Raw genomic sequence first — 17321 nt, forward strand, 5'->3', positions numbered from 1 at the left:
ATTACAGATGAGGAAACAGGTTTATAGACACACAGGTAGAAAGTGACAGAGTTGGCATTTGAGTCTAAGGTATATCTTAGTCTGTGCTCTTAAACTGCCTCCAAATGTATAATAAACTATTCAAGAGAGACTTGGCTTTTGACCCTTCCAGCTTTCCTTTTTCTTTTGCTCCTGTTAACCACATCCTACACACACACACACACACACACACACACACACCCCTCCAAATGGGTTACTACTACAGTCACCTAGATCTTTCATATTCTGGAAGACATTTTGATTTACTAAAAGGAACCAGGGCTCCGTGGAGAAGTGGCTGATTCTCCAACGGCCATGGCAGGGAATATACAAAATGAGCAACCTGTAGTTCCAGGAAGTAAGGAAGTTCTCAAAAAAACTAAAACAATGGGGGCATGCCAAAGGAACATAGGAACCAATGTGAAAGAGTTTCTAATGAACAAAAGTAGAACAATTTGAGGAACAAAATAATTCTTCCTTATAGAAGAATGCTAAATAATTTATGTAGATTCTCAGCCTCCAGGAAGTGGAGCTTAATCTTCTCCAATTCTTCTTGAAAGTGCGCTGGACTTAGTGGCTTCCTTCCAAAGAACAGAACATATACAAAAAGGAAAAAAAAACAAAAACAAAAACAAAGAACAGAGTACAGAAGGTGAAGAAAATAACTTTTCAGAGGAGAAACCTGGCAAAAGCTGGCCACCTGATCAAAGCCTTAATATGATAAGAATGGTATTTTACCTATACGACTTCCTCCTGAACACCCAAAGTCCCAACCTAATCATGAAGAAAACGTCAGACAAATGCCAATTGAGGCACAGTCTACAAAATACCTGAGCAGTACTCCTCAATATTGTCAAGGTCATCAAAACAAAGCAATTCTAAGAAATGGTCATAGTCAACAGGAACCAAAGGAGCCCTGAGAACAATGTAATGTGGTGTCCTGGCTTGGATCCTGGAACAACAAAAAAGACCTTAAGTAAAAACTGAGGAAATGTGAGTAAATTATGGACATTAGTTCATCAGTATTGGTTCATTAATTACAGCAAAGGTACCACACTAAGCTAACACACTGATAAAAGGGGCAACTGTATGGCGGGCAGGGAGTGGGTAGATATGGGAACTCCCTGTCCTATTTCTGCAACTTTTTGGTAAGTCTAAAATTATTCTAAAACACAAAGTTTATTTTTAAAAAGATCACAAAACCTGGAAAAAGAAACAGAATTAAAGACCAGCTTTTATTCTCATTAACTGTAACTTTGTACAATCACTATCTAAGCATTGGTATCCCTGTTTATAAAATAGAATATTTTTTTAGTGACATCTAGAAGTTGGTAAACTAGGAAGCTGGAGGCCCTCCTTCCTTCACCTAGATTAACATTTTTAAAAAACCAACTAGAGATTGGTTAAAATAACCTTATAGGAGGTGTGGAAAATAGTCTACAGCAATCAAGCAAAAGCTTAATCAAGAAAAAGCCACAAAGAAAATGGTAGGAAATTCCATGGTATTTTTACTTACTTTACCCCACAGCTCCTTCCCCTGATGTACACTGAAGCACAGGCTGGGGGATGCAGTGGCCTGGCTATCAATTCTGTCCTTCTAACTGGAAAGAGGAAGATGGACCTTTTTCGCAATTCTAATGTCTAGGGGCTGCCTTTGGTACTGTGCTCTTGGAGTTCAGAAGGAGAAAAGCGGTAGAGCTCAGATCTCAGGCTAGGAAAAGACACAGGAAATGGTAGATACTACACTATCCAGGGAGATGGTGTCAGAATCGCGTTAAATTGTAGGACACACAGCTGATGTCACAGAGAAGTGCTCGTTGTGGGAAAAACCCCCATTACACATTTGGTAACAGGAAGTGTCAAAAGTGAAGTGTTCTGGAGTTCCCGTCGTGGCGCAGTGGTTAACGAATCCGACTAGGAACCATGAGGTTGCGGGTTCGGTCCCTGCCCTTGCTCAGTGGGTTAACGATCCGGCGTTGCCGTGAGCTGTGGTGTAGGCTGCAGACGCGGCTCAGATCCCGCGTTGCTGTGGCTCTGGCGTAGGCCGGTGGCTACAGCTCTGATTCAACCCCTAGCCTGGGAACCTCCATATGCCGCGGGAGAGGCCCAAGAAATAGCAACAACAACAACAATAACAACAACAACAACAACAACAAAAAAGTGAAGTGTTCTGTGTGAAAGTAAAAGAGACGCACAGGAGAGGAGAATAGGGTGGCTATTATCAAAAAAAAAAAAAAAAAACAGAAAATAACAAATGTTGTCAATTCTGAAAAGGGGACTGCTATGCATCATTGGTGGGAATGTAAAATGGTGCAGCCATTGGGGAAAATAGTTTCACAGTTCCTCAAAAAATTAAACACAGAATTACCACATGATTTAGCAATTCCACTTCTGGGTATAGACCCAAAAGAACTGAAAGGGAGTCAAACAGATATTTATACACCCATGCCCATAGTAGTGTTATTCACAGCAGCCAAAAGGTGGAAGCAACCCAAGTGTTCATCAATGTGTGAGTGGATAAACAAAATGGAATATTATTCAGCATTAAAAAGGAAGGACATTCTGACACGTTACAACATAAACGAACCTTGAAGATATTATGCTATACAATATAAACCAGTCACAGAAAACAGTGTTATGATTCTACTTACATGAGGTACCTAGAGTAGTCAAATTCATAGAGACAGACAGTAGAATGGTGGCTGCCAGGGGCTGGGGGGAGAATGGGGAATTAGTGTTTGATTGGTATGGAGTTTCAGTTTATGAAAACATAAAAGTTCTGGATGAGTTCCCTCTTGGCACAGCAGGTTAAGGATCTGGTGTTGTCACTGCAGTGGCTTGGGTCGTTGCTGTGGATTTTGTTTGATTCCTGGCTCAGAAATTTCCATACGCCATGGGTGCAGCCAAAAAAAAAAGAAGAAAAAGTGCTGGAAGTGGAGAGTGACAATGGTTGCACAATGTGAAAATTCTTTTTTTTTTTTCTTTTTTGACTGCACCTGCAGCATATGGAAGGTCTTGGGCCAGAAATCAAGCCCGAGCCACATCAGTGATCTGAGCTGCTGCAGTGACAACGCTGGATCCTTAACCTGCTGAGCCACCAGAGAATTCCTGTAAATATTCATAATGCCACTGAACACTTAAAATGGTTAAAATGGTAAACTCGGGAGTTCCCGTCGTGGCGCAGTGGTTAACGAATCCGACTAGGAACCATGAGGTTGTGGGTTCAATCCCTGGCTTTGCTCAGTGGCTTAAGAATCCAGCATTGCCATAAGCTGTGGTGTAGGTTGCAGACGCGGCTCGGATCCTGCGTTGCTGTGGCTCTGGCATAGGCTGGCGGCTACAGCTCCGATTCGACCCCTAGCCTAGGAACCTCCATATGCCGCGAGAGCGGTCCACGAAATAGCAAAAAAAAAAAAAAAAAAAAAGACAAAAAAATGGTAAACTTTGTTATGTATATTTTACCATAATAGAAATGATACATATTAAAACTATCTCCCAGGTTTTGCTAGAATCAAGTGAGATCTATATAAAAAAGCTTTTAATCTATATGGCCCTTCATAAACATGAACTCTTCATATTTTTAATTTTTATTTTGGCCACACCTGTTGCAAGTGGAAGTTCCCAGGCCAGGGGTCAAGTCACCTGCAGCAACAATACCAGATCCCCAATCTGCTGTGCCACAGGAGAACTCCAACAATAGCTCTTTTTAATAATCATCCTGTTTACTCCAACCTGATACCATTATTCACATGCTCAATCCATCCATGCTCACCTAGCAGCACGCTATTGGAGTTCAAATGCTGTCCAGTGATAGCCACCTTGATTTTGCTAAGCCTTGGATTCCATGTGCCAAGGCAATGGCCTCCCAGAGTTCTGGTTCTGAAAAAGAATAAGTGCCCCCAAAGATCTAAGTTTTAGACAAACCTGGTGGATTCTAGAGAAAAAAAAAAAAACCTCAAAGACTTCCTCCTCTTATTCAGTTTTCCTCAATGCTTGGATGAGAAGCATTCAGCAGCAAGAGGTCAGTATGTAACTGCCAGGAACAAGGGAAATCTTCCTCTAATTCAGTTGACCATCTAATTTCCTGGCATGCTACCAAGCAATATATCTCATAAGGCAGCTTATGAGCAGGTGAACAATCCTGAACTTCCTTTGGAGGAATAGGATTCTGGGAAAGGAATACAGGAAATATATTCACTGAGCATGAATTGAGAACAGAAGTAGTTAGATTTAAAAAAATAAAAAATGGAGGAGTTCCCATTGTGGCTCAGCAGTAATGAACCCAACTAGTATCCATGAGGATGTGAGTTCGATCCCTGGCCTAGCTCAGTGGGTTAAAGATCTAGCATTGCTGTGAGCTGTGGTGTAGGTCGCAGATGCGGATCAGATCTGTGGGGTAGGCCGGCAGCTGTAGCTCCAATTCCACCCCTAGCCTGGGAACCTCCATATGCTACAGATGTAGCCCTAAAAAAATAAAAATAAAAAATAAAAAATGGAAATGCTAAAATTGAAAGACCAGAATAACCAGTTCTGATGGATTAGACAATTCTCTATAGACTAGCCTTAGAGCTGAAACCTCAAATAGTCTCATAAAGTATAAATATTGGTGCAAAACAAGTGTGATAATGCAGTAGTACAAAACCTAGAAATGATGTTTCTTTCTGGAAGGCAAGCCAATTGGTACCTACATCCAGATACCAAGCAGGATCTGTGTTAGCATTCAGATGTTCTCCAAGGGCCCCGAGTTTCCTTATCTCTTGCAGCCACTGCTCATTGTGGATTTCCTGTAAGTTGGGTAATGCTACAGTGATATTTGGATATTTTTTGGTGCAATAATGTCTATCCAGAAGTTACTGCCTTTCAAAGAGGAATTTCATTCCATGGCTCTCTGAGCAGCTTTAAATGTGGACCAAGCATGAAGTAGCACTTAACCAGGCCTTGGAAGCTTGATCTTCTATGGCCAGGAGAAAGAACTCAAGTCTCTATGTCCTCACAGAGCACTCAGTCTTGAATGTCTCTGTGTGCTTTACTCCTACATTGTCTAATATTCTTAGTGTCACCGACAAAATTGGATAAGAACTCAGGACTTCTCCACAAAACTTTTTCTGTCAATGTGCCACAAATCTTGCCTGTGGCTTCCCAATTATTTGATTCTCCACTACGTACTTTCTCTTCTACTCAAAGCCCCCAAAAAACAATAGTCCCATTTGTGTAGAAATGCATCTTTCCTAGTTTTTCCCCTACCTCTTCATACAGCACCTACTTCATTGTTCTAATTGAGGTTCAGTCATAATACCTACAACAGTAACAGTCAATACCTCCTGTCCTCATTCTGCTACAACTTGGAGGCAAAAGAAATGTGTCACTCTGGGAGTATGGCAATGAAGGGAAGACCCTCATGGACAATAGCAATGAGGCATGGGGTCACAAGCACATGGCCTATAACTGAAACCCAATTATAAAACACCACGAGCTTAGGAAATAGCCCTTATACATACCTCTTCTTTTATAAACAGTAGGGGTGGTTAAATGAAGTGAAAGAATCAACAGTCCATTCTCCACAAATGGCTGACGGCAGAACATGCCCTGGCTAAGTGCCTCAACCTATTCTTCAGCGGTTCATTATTCTGGGCCATCAATCCACTATTACCAAATCTTAAGCTCTAACCAAAAATGGTAAAGAAAGAAAAGAGTTACGTCGTTAAATTCTCTGAGTTATACTGGTGGGCACTTAAGCATTCAGCCTCTGGAGCGAAAGCAAGCTGAGCTCAAATCATGACTTAGTTGCTAATTGCGTACTACTAGCCAATTACATTTCCTGTTCTAATGTTTTCTGATGCCCTGCCAGCCAACATCCTCCACGGCCTCGCCCCCTCACCATCAAGCACGTGAAGCCCACGGGCTAAAAGAGAGCAGACGGGGTCTGTCCTGTGTTTACCTCCCCATCTTCTCAGTATGTTGGCGCTTTGGCATTGGGTGCCCCTCATTCTCTAGGGTGCCGTGACTCTGTTTCCTCGTCTCCCTCAGTGGGTTCAAAGCTTTTGAGAAAGGATAAAAATGCACGCCGCTGGGGCGGGGCCAAGCATTTCCCCTCCCCTAACAGGGCGGAACTAAAAGGAAAGGGACACAGTGGTTTATCGACTTTCCGGTTACCATGGTAAAGCCGCCGCCGCCGCCATCGTTATTGTGGTCGACGATTACTTGCGTTAGCCTAAGAACATAATGAACAATAAAGAATTACGCAGACTAAAAGCCTTCAAATTAGCCGAGCTCCAACTCGGAACGTAGTTTTTCTCAGGCTGGAGCCCAGCCGGGAGGGAGTTAGCGCTCTCCTGGACGTGACGCGCGCCTGCTATGACGAAATGACGCCAGGGGAGGGGCCCTGCGTCCGTGCGGCTCAGAAGCGTCCGGCTCAGAAGCGTCCGGCTCACGCGCCGTACAGAAGCGTGTTCGGCGCTGGGCTCATGCGCCGTACGGAAGTGTGCTCTGGCGTACCGGAAGCCCCCGGAAGAGAGCGATGGCGGGTTTGACTGTGAGAGACCCTGCGGTGGACCGTTCGCTACGTTCAGTTTTCGGTGAGAGGAATTCGGTGGATCCAAGCGTCTGGGAGGGAGAGAAAAAGACAGGGAACGCCGAGGAATGCCGTCCTGCATCTCATGAATCGCTGCAGGAGCCGGTGATGGGTCGGGCTTGCGCTCGACCTGCCTGTCCTGTCGGGCGGCCAGCTTGGTGGGCTCGTGGGCAAAGTGATGCTCCCCTTCCCCCGAGGCCTCAAAGCCGTTGCAAGATGTGGCCGAGGAAGTTAAACTAGCGTTCGGCTTCTATGCGTTTTCCTTTCGTGAGCCTCAATTATTATATAGAAGCGAGGGCTCATGGCAACTGCCCCGTACTACTCACCCCCTATCCCAGAATACAGGTTATATGCTGAGGGTATAGATCTTTCTGTCCATTTCCCGCCCTCTCATAAGGGCTTTCATCCTCTGCTTTTCACATTTTAGTTCGTCGTTAGTGGTCGTGGCCACCCGGCGTCTTAAGGTCTACTGTAAATAAATGAATGAATGAATGATTAAGACCTATTCAGAGAAATTTTAAAGAGGGTCGAGTCTATTCCGAGCAATCTTTCAGGCCGAAATAAGTTGATTTTTAAAAGTATCTGGCGATTTTAAAGCACCTTTTGGGAGGGACATGACAAAATAGTTCAGAATAATTTTTAAACATCCTCTACGACATTCGTGGTCATTCTCCTTTGAGTGTGTGTATATGTGGAAATACTGGCATAGGAGCCGGCTTCATATATTATAATATTGACATTTTTAGCAGTTATTTATAAGACTTGCAGACTTTCAGGTAAATACCAATGCCTAAATATTTATTTTCACCATGCTTAAGAAAAATGTAACACATGTCAGTTCAGTCTAAGAACTAATACTTAGGAGGGCATACACCTTTTGTGTTTTGTCTCAGTGGTTTATTCCTCTTGTAATTAAAGTCAGTAGACACCATTGAATTCTTGTCTAAGAAAGTACAATGGAATCGGGATTGGAGGAATGTTGTGTTTGAACCAGTTGTTACATTTTCAGTGATATATGTAAATGCTTTCTTACTAAAGACCTAGATTACAAACTCAGAATTTTAATATATTATCTATTTCCTTCCTTAGTGGGGAACATTCCTTATGAGGCTACTGAAGAGCAATTAAAGGACATCTTTTCTGAGGTTGGACCTGTTGTTAGTTTCAGGTGAGATCCCCTTTTACTACTTGGTGGAAATTTCTTAAAAATCACCACAAATTGGCCCCTAGTAATAATGGCAAAGTTTTTATTGGTGACTTTTCACATGCACAAAAAAAAAATTCTTTTTTGTTTGTAACAGCTTTATTGAGATATAATTCACACACCATATAATTCACATTCATTTTTGCTAAAAGATACAATTTTTTTTGGCCCACCCCTGGCATATGGAAGTTCCCAGGCCAGGGATCCAATCTGCACCACAGCAGCGAGCCAAACTGCCGCAGTGACAACATTGGATCCTTAACCCACTGTGCCACAAGATAACTCCTAAAAGTTACCTTTTTTCCCCATTTAGAAAGATGTGTAAAAAATATTTCAGTGACACGGAGCAATAAGGTTGTCTTAAAGTAAACCACATTAGAACACAGCAATGTTAGCGGAAACCCTGCATGTATATAACATTCATGCCTGCTACTTGGTTCTGCTCTCCAGGTTGGTATATGATAGGGAGACAGGAAAACCAAAGGGTTATGGCTTCTGTGAATACCAAGACCAGGAGACAGCACTTAGTGCCATGCGAAACCTAAATGGGCGTGAATTCAGTGGGAGAGCACTTCGAGTGGACAATGCTGCCAGCGAAAAGAACAAAGAGGAGCTGAAGAGTGAGTAAAAACCCAAGCTGTATGCAACATGAGTTAGTAAAGATGTAACAATGGAGATTTGCCACATAATCATATGTTTTAGCATCTGCTGAAATGGTTTTCAGCTACACAACATCTTTATTTGAGCCATCTGAGAGCTGCCTGCATTAGGGCAGTGTATACCTTTGAGAAATAAATAAAGTTGACTTAAGACCTTCCATTACCAAGGAATTGATTTCCAGCTGAAGATGAATTACAGGCTCAGGAAGCCGTTAGTAGTGCTATGTCTGTCATTAGTGTCTGCCACTCCTATAATTATGTTACCAGATCTATAACTGGTAAGGATACCAAGGCATTCTCGTGGCTTTTTTTTTCATGAAGTAACAGAATCCAGAAATTCCACTTTGAAATTAGAATTAAACCCTTTTAACTGGGTCACCATGCTGTACAGTAGAAAAAAAAAATTGTATTGGGGAAATAACAATTAAAAAAAACTGTAAAAAAAAAAAAGAAACATTTTGCTTATGAAATGATTTGTAAAAGGAAATGGATATGCCTAGCCCCTAATTTAAGTTAATATTGTTCTCTTCTGTGACCCTGGTGCCAGCTTTCCTCTGAGAGCAGAAGATACACTCTGTCACTTTCCTCCACAGAAATAAGAGACTTGAAAATCACTTATTTCTCAGCTCCAGAAAATTTAAAGTTATCAACAGTGTCTTACAGCAACTCTGTAAAGAGTAGATACTTGAGATCGTTTTTCTCTTTATTACTGCCTCCTTAACTTTCTTGTACTTTCTTCCCAATCAGGTCTTGGCACTGGTGCCCCTGTCATTGAGTCACCTTATGGAGAGACCATCAGTCCTGAGGATGCCCCTGAATCCATTAGCAAAGCAGTTGCCAGTCTTCCACCAGAGCAGATGTTTGAACTGATGAAACAAATGAAGGTAGGAGGAGGCACTAGCTTATGGATAAATCAAATCACATCAAATTTTCAAGGATTTCATTGATATGAATGATTCCCTGGTAGAAACAGAAAGTGTGCCTGTTGACCAACATTTCTTAAACCTTCGGTATATAGTGTACATTTCATGAAGAGTACTTTCCATTTTTTGTCCACAAACACACCTACACAATCTGGCTGGGATTTTGTGGCCCATAGATATCAAATCTAGATGTTAAAATACGACTTTTTTCCTAAATGATGGTATCATGATATTTGAAGTGCCTTCTTCCTTCTATTGCCTGCCATGACCAAGATTTTGCATGCTATGTAAAAATTAATACCTTAAAAAGCCTCTTGAATGTTACATTTCTCAGATGCAAATAGCTCTGTATCATGATCAGTTTCTAAGTAATAACCTGATTGATGAATTGAACCGGATGACTGATCTCTTTATCTTCTCAGCTCTGTGTCCAGAATAGTCCCCAGGAAGCACGGAACATGTTGCTTCAGAACCCTCAACTGGCTTATGCTTTGCTACAAGCACAGGTAGTGATGAGAATTGTGGATCCAGAAATCGCCTTGGTGAGTGCTTCTGGTTCTTTTATGAAATACTAGGATAGACCTTGAGTGGTACAGAAACAGACAGCTCATAGATTTGTCTTTTCACTTTTTAGAAAATTCTGCATCGCCAGACAAATATCCCAACACTGATTGCAGGCAACCCTCAGACAGTCCACAGCACTGGACCTGGCTCAGGATCCAATGTGTCAATGAACCAGCAGAATCCTCAGGCCCCTCAGGCCCAGTCTTTGGTAGGACTTTATCCTTTAAGATTTTTTTTAATGTGTCTTAGACTGTCACTTTCATTTTAGGAGGATATGTTGAAAGAAGAATGGTCAGGAGCTAGAGATGATAGTTTCAATTTTTAGGCACAAAAGCAGTAAACAAGGTTGCAAAGTACATGACACCTGAATTAATATAGTTTTCGTGCCAAATTTGTGATATAGACATCCTTCCTTTATGCTCTTTTTTTTTTGTTTTTTTTTTTTGGTCTCCTGTCTTTTGTCTTTATAGGGCCACTCCCGCAGCATATGAAGGTTCCCAGGCTAGGGGTCCAATCGGAGCTGAAACCACCAACCTACGCCACAGCCACAGTCACAGCAACATGGGATCCAAGCCACGTCTTCGACCTACACCACAGCTCACAGCAACGCCAGACCCTTAACCCACTGAGCAAGGCCAGGGATCGAACCTGTAACCTCATGGTTCCCAGTCGGATTTGTTTCTGCTGCATCATGACAGGAACTCCGAAAAAAAGTACAGCTTATTTTCCAAGTGTGACATAAAACCCCGAAGCCATGACAAAAATCAGTGTATTTGAAAACTGAAAAATTTCTATATGGAGAAAAACACCAAAAGCAAATGACAAATTGGGGGAAAGTATTTGCAACACATATGATGGACAAGAGGTTGATGACTTAAGACTCTTTAGTCATGCTCAAGAATGTTTATTGCCATGTTATAGTAGTAAAAAATTGGAAATGTCTTAAATGTAAAACAGTGGAAGAATAGAGAAAATCAGTTATATTTATCCAGTGAAATACTCTATAACAATTAAACTGCATATGTCACCATGAATGATTTCCAAAAATGTAATTCCATATAACAGTGAAGATGAACTAAGATACATTCAAAAACAGTGCCATACAGAAGTGAAAGTAAGTGAATATGAAAGTATTTACAAAATATGGGGTATGTGTGTCTGTACATATCCCCAGAACATGTTGAGTAAGTTGCAAAGAGCAGGTTCCTAATATAATGATTTACATAAAATTTCAAAACATCTATAAGAATTCTTAAGTGGTTGTCTAAGAAGGGGATAGAGAATGCAGTTAGAGGAGACCATATGGGAGATTTCAACTGTATATATAATTTGTTTCCTGAGCTGTGTGGTTATTTTATTCTCTACAATTTATGTATCTGAACTTTTAATAATAAAAAGACCTCCTATAATTAGTAAGAAAATTACCAATAATGCAGTAGAAAACTATGCAATACACATAAAGAGTTCATAAGAGTGGAAATATAAATATACGTTAAATATATGAAAAGTGGTCAACCTCAGTAAGATAAATGTGAGCAAAGTACAATAAACAACTGTTTTTTCACTGGGAACTGTGTCTAGTCACTTATGATGGAACATGATAATGTGAGAAAATAGAATGTGTACATGTATGTGTAACTGGGTCACCATGCTGTACAGTAGAAAAAAAAATTGTATTGGGGAAATAACAAAAAAATAAATAAAATTAAAAAACAAAACAAAAAAAACACATTTTTTAACCATTAGATTAGCAGAGGTAAACAACTTGGATGGCTTATACAAAAGCTTAAGGCAGAGGTCAGCAAACATTTTCTAAATGGCAGGTAGTAAATATTTTTGACTTTGCAGGCCATGGGATGTCTTAGGTACTCAACTTTACCATTGGAATGTGAAATGAGTCACAGACAATACATTAACAAATGTGCATGATCGTGTTCCAATAAAACTTTATTTGTGAAACCAAGCAGTGAGCCAGATTTCACCCACGGGTGGTATTTACCAACCCCTGCTCTGATTCAGTAAATACTTTTTCAGAAATAGAAAAGAAATAATTAAGGCCCAAGAGGTTAACTGCTCCAAAAATCATAATCGTAAGTGGCAAATTCTGGATCTGAACTTGGTTCTGATGTTATAGCCTGTTTTCTCTTTAACCACCTTATTATACAGTTTCCTCTTTTCTGTTTTAGAGTTTTGTGTTTTCTGAGAATATATAACTTAGCTTTTATTCCTTATCTATTAGGCTTTCTATTCCAAGGCACTGCTCAGTTCTCTTGGGAATACACAGATGAAAATATAACATTCCCTTTCCCTCTTTAATGTAGCATTAAATTTTTTTTTTTTTTTTTTACATTCTCCTCAAAACCAGAATTATGTCTGAGGACAGGGATGAGAAAAGATTGGTCAAATAAAAAAATTTTTCAGAGTTCCCGTCATGGCTCAGCAGAAATGAATCTGACTAGTAACTGTGAGAATGCAGGTTCAATCCCTGGCCTCGCTCAGTGAGTTAAGGATCTGGCGTTGCTGTGGCTGTGGTGTAGGCCAGAGGCTACAGCTCTGATTTGACCCCTAGCCTGGGAACCTACATATGCTTCAGGTGCAGCCCTAAAAAAACAAAAAAAATTTTTCATCTTAGAATGTAGACAGCCAGTAGTTCTTTTTTTAGAAAAAATCTCACTCTCTTTCTTCCTGGGTTCAGGCAGGTTTTTGGTTTGTTTGGTTTTTTTTAACTCTTATTGCCAGACTCTGGTCTTGAAGTAGATACTATATATGGTCTCACCACACATATTATTGGTCCATGTTAAATTGATGGACTTGTCAATTTTTGCTTTTATAGTATGGTCCATCTTAACTATGTTCTGTATAACCAGGCTTATTGCCTGTATTGCAATTTCTTTTTTTTCTTCTTCTTCTTTTTAGGGCCACACCCGCAGCATATGGAAGTTCCCAAGCTAGGGGTCCAGTTGGAGCTGCAGCAGCCGGCCTATATTATAGCCACAGCAATGCCAGATTCGAGCCGCATCTGCAACCTACACCACAAACTCATGGCGTTTTTTTTTACATCAGATCTTTAACCCACTGAGAAAGGCCAGGGATCAAATCTGCATCTTAGTGGATATTAGTTGAGTTCATTATTGCTGAGCCATGATGGGAACTCCCTGCATTGCAACTTCTGTTCAAAGTATGTTATAAATCTAATGCTGCATAAGACATGCTATAGGAAGAGGATACTTGATAGAATATTCGGGGGCGTCAATGAAGAGTTAAGATCATAGACTTTGTGTGTTGAGTCTCCACAGAGCATATACATACTCCCAGTTTCTCTCTTGGTCAGAGTGGAATGCATGTCAACGGAGCACCTCCTCTGATGCAGGCTTCTCTGCAGGCTGGAGTTGCAGCACCAGGGCAGATACCAGCCACTGTAACAGGACCTGGCCCTGGTTCCTTAGCTCCTGGAGGTATGTTTTCATTTAGAGTCTTCACCATTTTGGTACTTTGCTAAAGTTTTGTTACAGCAAATGGCATAGTGTAATCAAATTATGTGGTAATGAGATCGTTGACATTAAATTAACATATAAATAGGCAGTTTAATCTGCCTCCTTAGCGCAGTAGGCATTGAGTCAGTCTCAAAAATAGGCAGTATATATCCTGGGTAGGAGGAAATTGTTGGTTTCTTGTAAACACATTCTATATGTCTGATTATGAGAGCAGAGGAAAGGACAGTAAATTGGAAAAGTATAGTAAAGTTCCAGTCTAACAAGGGGAAAAATAGAATGGATACTAGAACAAGCCGTCAAATACAGAGAAAAGGAAATGACATTGTGAAGTAAGTGATAATAAACATAGAGTCAAGTTGGAGAAAATAAAATCTCATATAGTCATTATTCTGGTAAATGTGAATGGACTGAGTTCTCTCATTAAAAGCCAGAGATTGCCAGATTAGGTTAAAAAGTACATGGATGGAGTTCCCACTATGACACACTGGGTTAAGGATCTGACATTGTCTGTGGCAGCTTGGGTTTAATGCCTGGTACGGTGGATTAAGGATTCAGCGTTATTGCAGCTGTGGCATAGGTTGCATCTGCATCTTGGATTCAGTCCCTAGCTAGGGAACTTCCATATGCCATGGGTACAACCAAAAAAAATATTTGGAGGGGAGCCGGGAACCAGAAACAATTGTATTTCGTGAAATATAATTAGACCTAACAACAAAAGGAGAAAAGAATCTTAAAAACTAAATGTATTCACTAAAACTGTGTATACGGAAATTAATAGAGTATTTCTATTATGCTTGTAGCTTTTCATCATTCAACAATCATAACTAAAAAAGTTATAGGTGAAATAGTGATTCCTCACGTGGAACATCTGTGTGAACACATGATATATATAAGTAAAGATTTTTATGCAACAAACTTGCTTCTTGTTAATTTACCTAATCTGAGTTAGATTGACTACAACACAACTCATTGGGGATAATTCGATTTTAAATTGTTCTCTTATAGAGAAACCAATCTAAAGAGCTAAGTTGACAGAGAATGGGAGAAAGGATTTTTAACTAAATGTCAGCAAACTCATGATTTTCACTTATCTTGAGTTACAGTTAAATTATCTTTTGCTGAAAGAAATAGATGCTGTGTTTTATACATTTTTGTGTTATAGGTGCTTAGCTTACCTTAAAATAACACACATTGTAATGTGGTTCAACTACACATGACGAGTGTACAACCCGTGAGGTATGCAGCTCATTGCATGAGTTGAAAAACACCCGAACTGGTCTGTACTGTGTTCAGTAAGACAAGTGCACCTAATGCACTTGGATGTCACAGCAATGTCAAGTTGCTATAAAAGTTTCTACGTATCTGTTCTCCGTTTCTGTATTTAACATTGTCATGAACTGTTAACATACAGAGTGTGGATCCCTGTTGTCTGTGGACCACACTTGGTGTAGCACTGTGCTAGTAGACAAAAAATAAGTGAGGACATAGAGAAATAAAATAATGGAATCAATAAGCTTGATTAATACATAGAGGGAGCCTTATATCACTTAACTAGAGAATATGCTCCCCAACCAATTAAAAAACTGACCATGTACTTAGCCACAAAATGAAAAGGAGTTCCCTGGTGGCCGAGCAGTTGGGAATCCAGTATAATAGTCACTGTTGTGGCTCTTGTCACTGCTACAGCATGGACCAAGAACCATGGACCAATCCCTGGACCAAGAACTTCCACATGCCGCAGGCATGGCCAAAAAATAAAAACAAGTTGTTTCTTCTTTCTCTCTTTCTCTCTCTCTCTTTTTTTTGCCCATGCCCACGGCATGTGGAAGTTCCCAGGCCAGGGATTGAACCTGCGCCATAGCAGCAACCCAAACCGCTGCAGTGACAATGCCGGATCTTTAACCTGCTGCTCTACAAGAGAACTCCAAAAACAAATTTTAAACTGTAGAGACTATAGGCTGCATTCTCTGATTACAAGCCAATAAAGTTGGAAATAAATAATTAAAAGGTGACTGAAAAAAAAACTTTATTCGGAAAACTAAAGAACATATTCTTGGTAATCCTTGAAATAATGAGGAAATATAAATAAATTTATAAATTATCTAAAGACAGCAGGAGTTCCCTGGTGACACAGCAGATTAAGGAGCCAATGTTGTCACTGCTTTGGTAGGGGTTCTGTCCCTGGCCCAGGCATTTCCACATACCATGTGTTTGGTGAAAAAAATAAAACAATAAAAGTCGGGAGTTCCTATTGTGGCACAATGGAAATGACTCCTACTAGTATCCATGAGGACTCGGGTTCCATCCCTGGCCCTGCTCAGTGGGTTAAGGATCCAGAGTTGCAGTGAGCTGCGGTGTAGTTCTCAAATGCAGCTCAGTCCCCATGCTGCTATGGCTATGGCATAGTCGGGCAGGTATAGCTCCACTTCAGCCCTAGCCTGGGAACTCCATCTGGCCCAGGTGTGGCCCTAAAAAGACCAAAAAGAAAAAGTCAACAAAAAGTAGTGAACTTCATACAAAAAAGTGCAAGAAATAGTAAAAGTAGTACTTAAAGGGAAATGAATATCCTTAAAAGTGTCTATATTATTAAAGAATAGGAGTTCCCATTGTTGGCGCAGTGGTTAACGAATCTGACTAGGAACCATGAGGTTGCAGGTTCGGTCCCTGCCCTCACTCAGTGGGTTGACGATCCGGCGTTGCTGTGAGCTGTGGTGCAGGTTGCAGACGCGGCTCGGATCCCACGTTGCTGTGGCTCTGGTAGGCTGGTGGCTACGGCTCCGATTAGACCCCTAGCCTGGGAATCTCCATATGTCGCGGGAGCCCAAGGAATAGCAGAAAGACAAAAAAAAAAAAAGAATAAAGGGGTAGTTCTCATTGTGGCTCAGCAGGTTAAGAATGCAACTAGTATCCATGAGGATGCAGGTTCAACCCCTGGCCTTGCTCACTGGGTTAAGGATCCGGCATGGCCACAAGCTGTGGCATAGGTCACAGATGTGGCGTGGAGGCTTGGATCTAGCATTGCTGGGGCTGTGGTTTAGGCTGGCAACTGCAGCCTATTCAACCCCTAGCCTGGGAACTTCCATATGCTGCAGATGCTGCCCTAAAAAGGAAAAAAAAAATTTTTTTAAGAGTAAAGGAACCCTACTAGTTCTAAAGTACTAGAAAAATAATTTTGTTTTTTGTGGATTTTTTTATCTTTTTGCCTTTTCTAGGGCTGCTCCCAACATATGGAGGTTCCCAGGCTAGGGGTCTGATCAGAGCCGTAGCCACTGGCCTACACCACAGCCACAGCAACTCGGAATCCAAGCCTCGTCTGCAACCTACACAGCTCACAGCAATGCCGGATCCTTAACCCACCGAGCAAGGCCAGGGATTGAACCCGCAACCTCATGGTTCCTAGTCGGATTCATTAACCACTGAGCCACAATGGGAACTCCTAGAAAAATAATTTTGAAAAAAATAAAGCAAGGTGCCAAGAAGAGGGAATTAATAAATATAAAAGTTGGAAAAAGTTAAAATTGAGTGTAAAAGGAACTTAAGTAGTTGAAATTTCAAGTGATATCTTTTGTAAGTTTGCAGCATTTATAGTTCTGAAGTTGTTAAAACTTTACTAAGATATTTGAGATACCCTGTACAAAGTTCTTTGACAGTTGATGAGAAGGGGGAGCAAGCTCATAGAAAAGTAGGCAAAGAAAATGGGTAGGCGCTTCATAGAAGAGCATATGATAGAAGAGCAAATCCAAATGGCAACAAAAACATTCATTTATAGTCAGGGGATTGCAAATTAAACTATGAGATTTCATGTTACTTAATCCCCTCAGACTAGTAAAAGTTTCAGAGATTATACTTAGTATTGGTGGGGAGAGTGGTATCATACATTGCTGGTGG

General features: G+C 40.8%; 1 protein-coding gene and 1 long non-coding RNA gene across 5 annotated transcripts in view; one reads left to right on the forward strand and one right to left on the reverse strand.

Annotated features, from left to right (window-relative positions):
* Positions 1 to 6061, reverse strand: part of LOC125118873 (uncharacterized) — a 28751-nt gene extending 22690 nt beyond the window's left edge. For both annotated transcript variants that reach the window (XR_007132909.1, XR_007132908.1), the window contains exons 1-5: positions 5957 to 6061; positions 5517 to 5681; positions 3791 to 3897; positions 2670 to 2730; positions 849 to 970 (exon numbers count right to left, since the gene is read on the reverse strand). This is a non-coding gene — a long non-coding RNA (uncharacterized LOC125118873). The remainder of the gene's footprint in view (positions 1 to 848; positions 971 to 2669; positions 2731 to 3790; positions 3898 to 5516; positions 5682 to 5956) is intronic.
* Positions 6062 to 6433: 372 nt separating this feature from the next.
* CSTF2 (cleavage stimulation factor subunit 2) overlaps positions 6434 to 17321 on the forward strand; it is a 29545-nt gene continuing 18657 nt past the window's right edge. For all 3 annotated transcript variants that reach the window (XM_047764688.1, XM_047764686.1, XM_047764687.1), the window contains exons 1-7: positions 6434 to 6593; positions 7679 to 7757; positions 8244 to 8413; positions 9200 to 9336; positions 9798 to 9917; positions 10010 to 10147; positions 13271 to 13394. In XM_047764688.1, the coding sequence (XP_047620644.1) occupies positions 6536 to 6593; positions 7679 to 7757; positions 8244 to 8413; positions 9200 to 9336; positions 9798 to 9917; positions 10010 to 10147; positions 13271 to 13394 (826 nt within the window). In that variant the 5' untranslated portion in view covers positions 6434 to 6535. The remainder of the gene's footprint in view (positions 6594 to 7678; positions 7758 to 8243; positions 8414 to 9199; positions 9337 to 9797; positions 9918 to 10009; positions 10148 to 13270; positions 13395 to 17321) is intronic.

This window comes from Phacochoerus africanus, chromosome X, assembly GCF_016906955.1.
Source record: "Phacochoerus africanus isolate WHEZ1 chromosome X, ROS_Pafr_v1, whole genome shotgun sequence".
NCBI classification, from domain to species: Eukaryota; Metazoa; Chordata; class Mammalia; order Artiodactyla; family Suidae; genus Phacochoerus; species Phacochoerus africanus.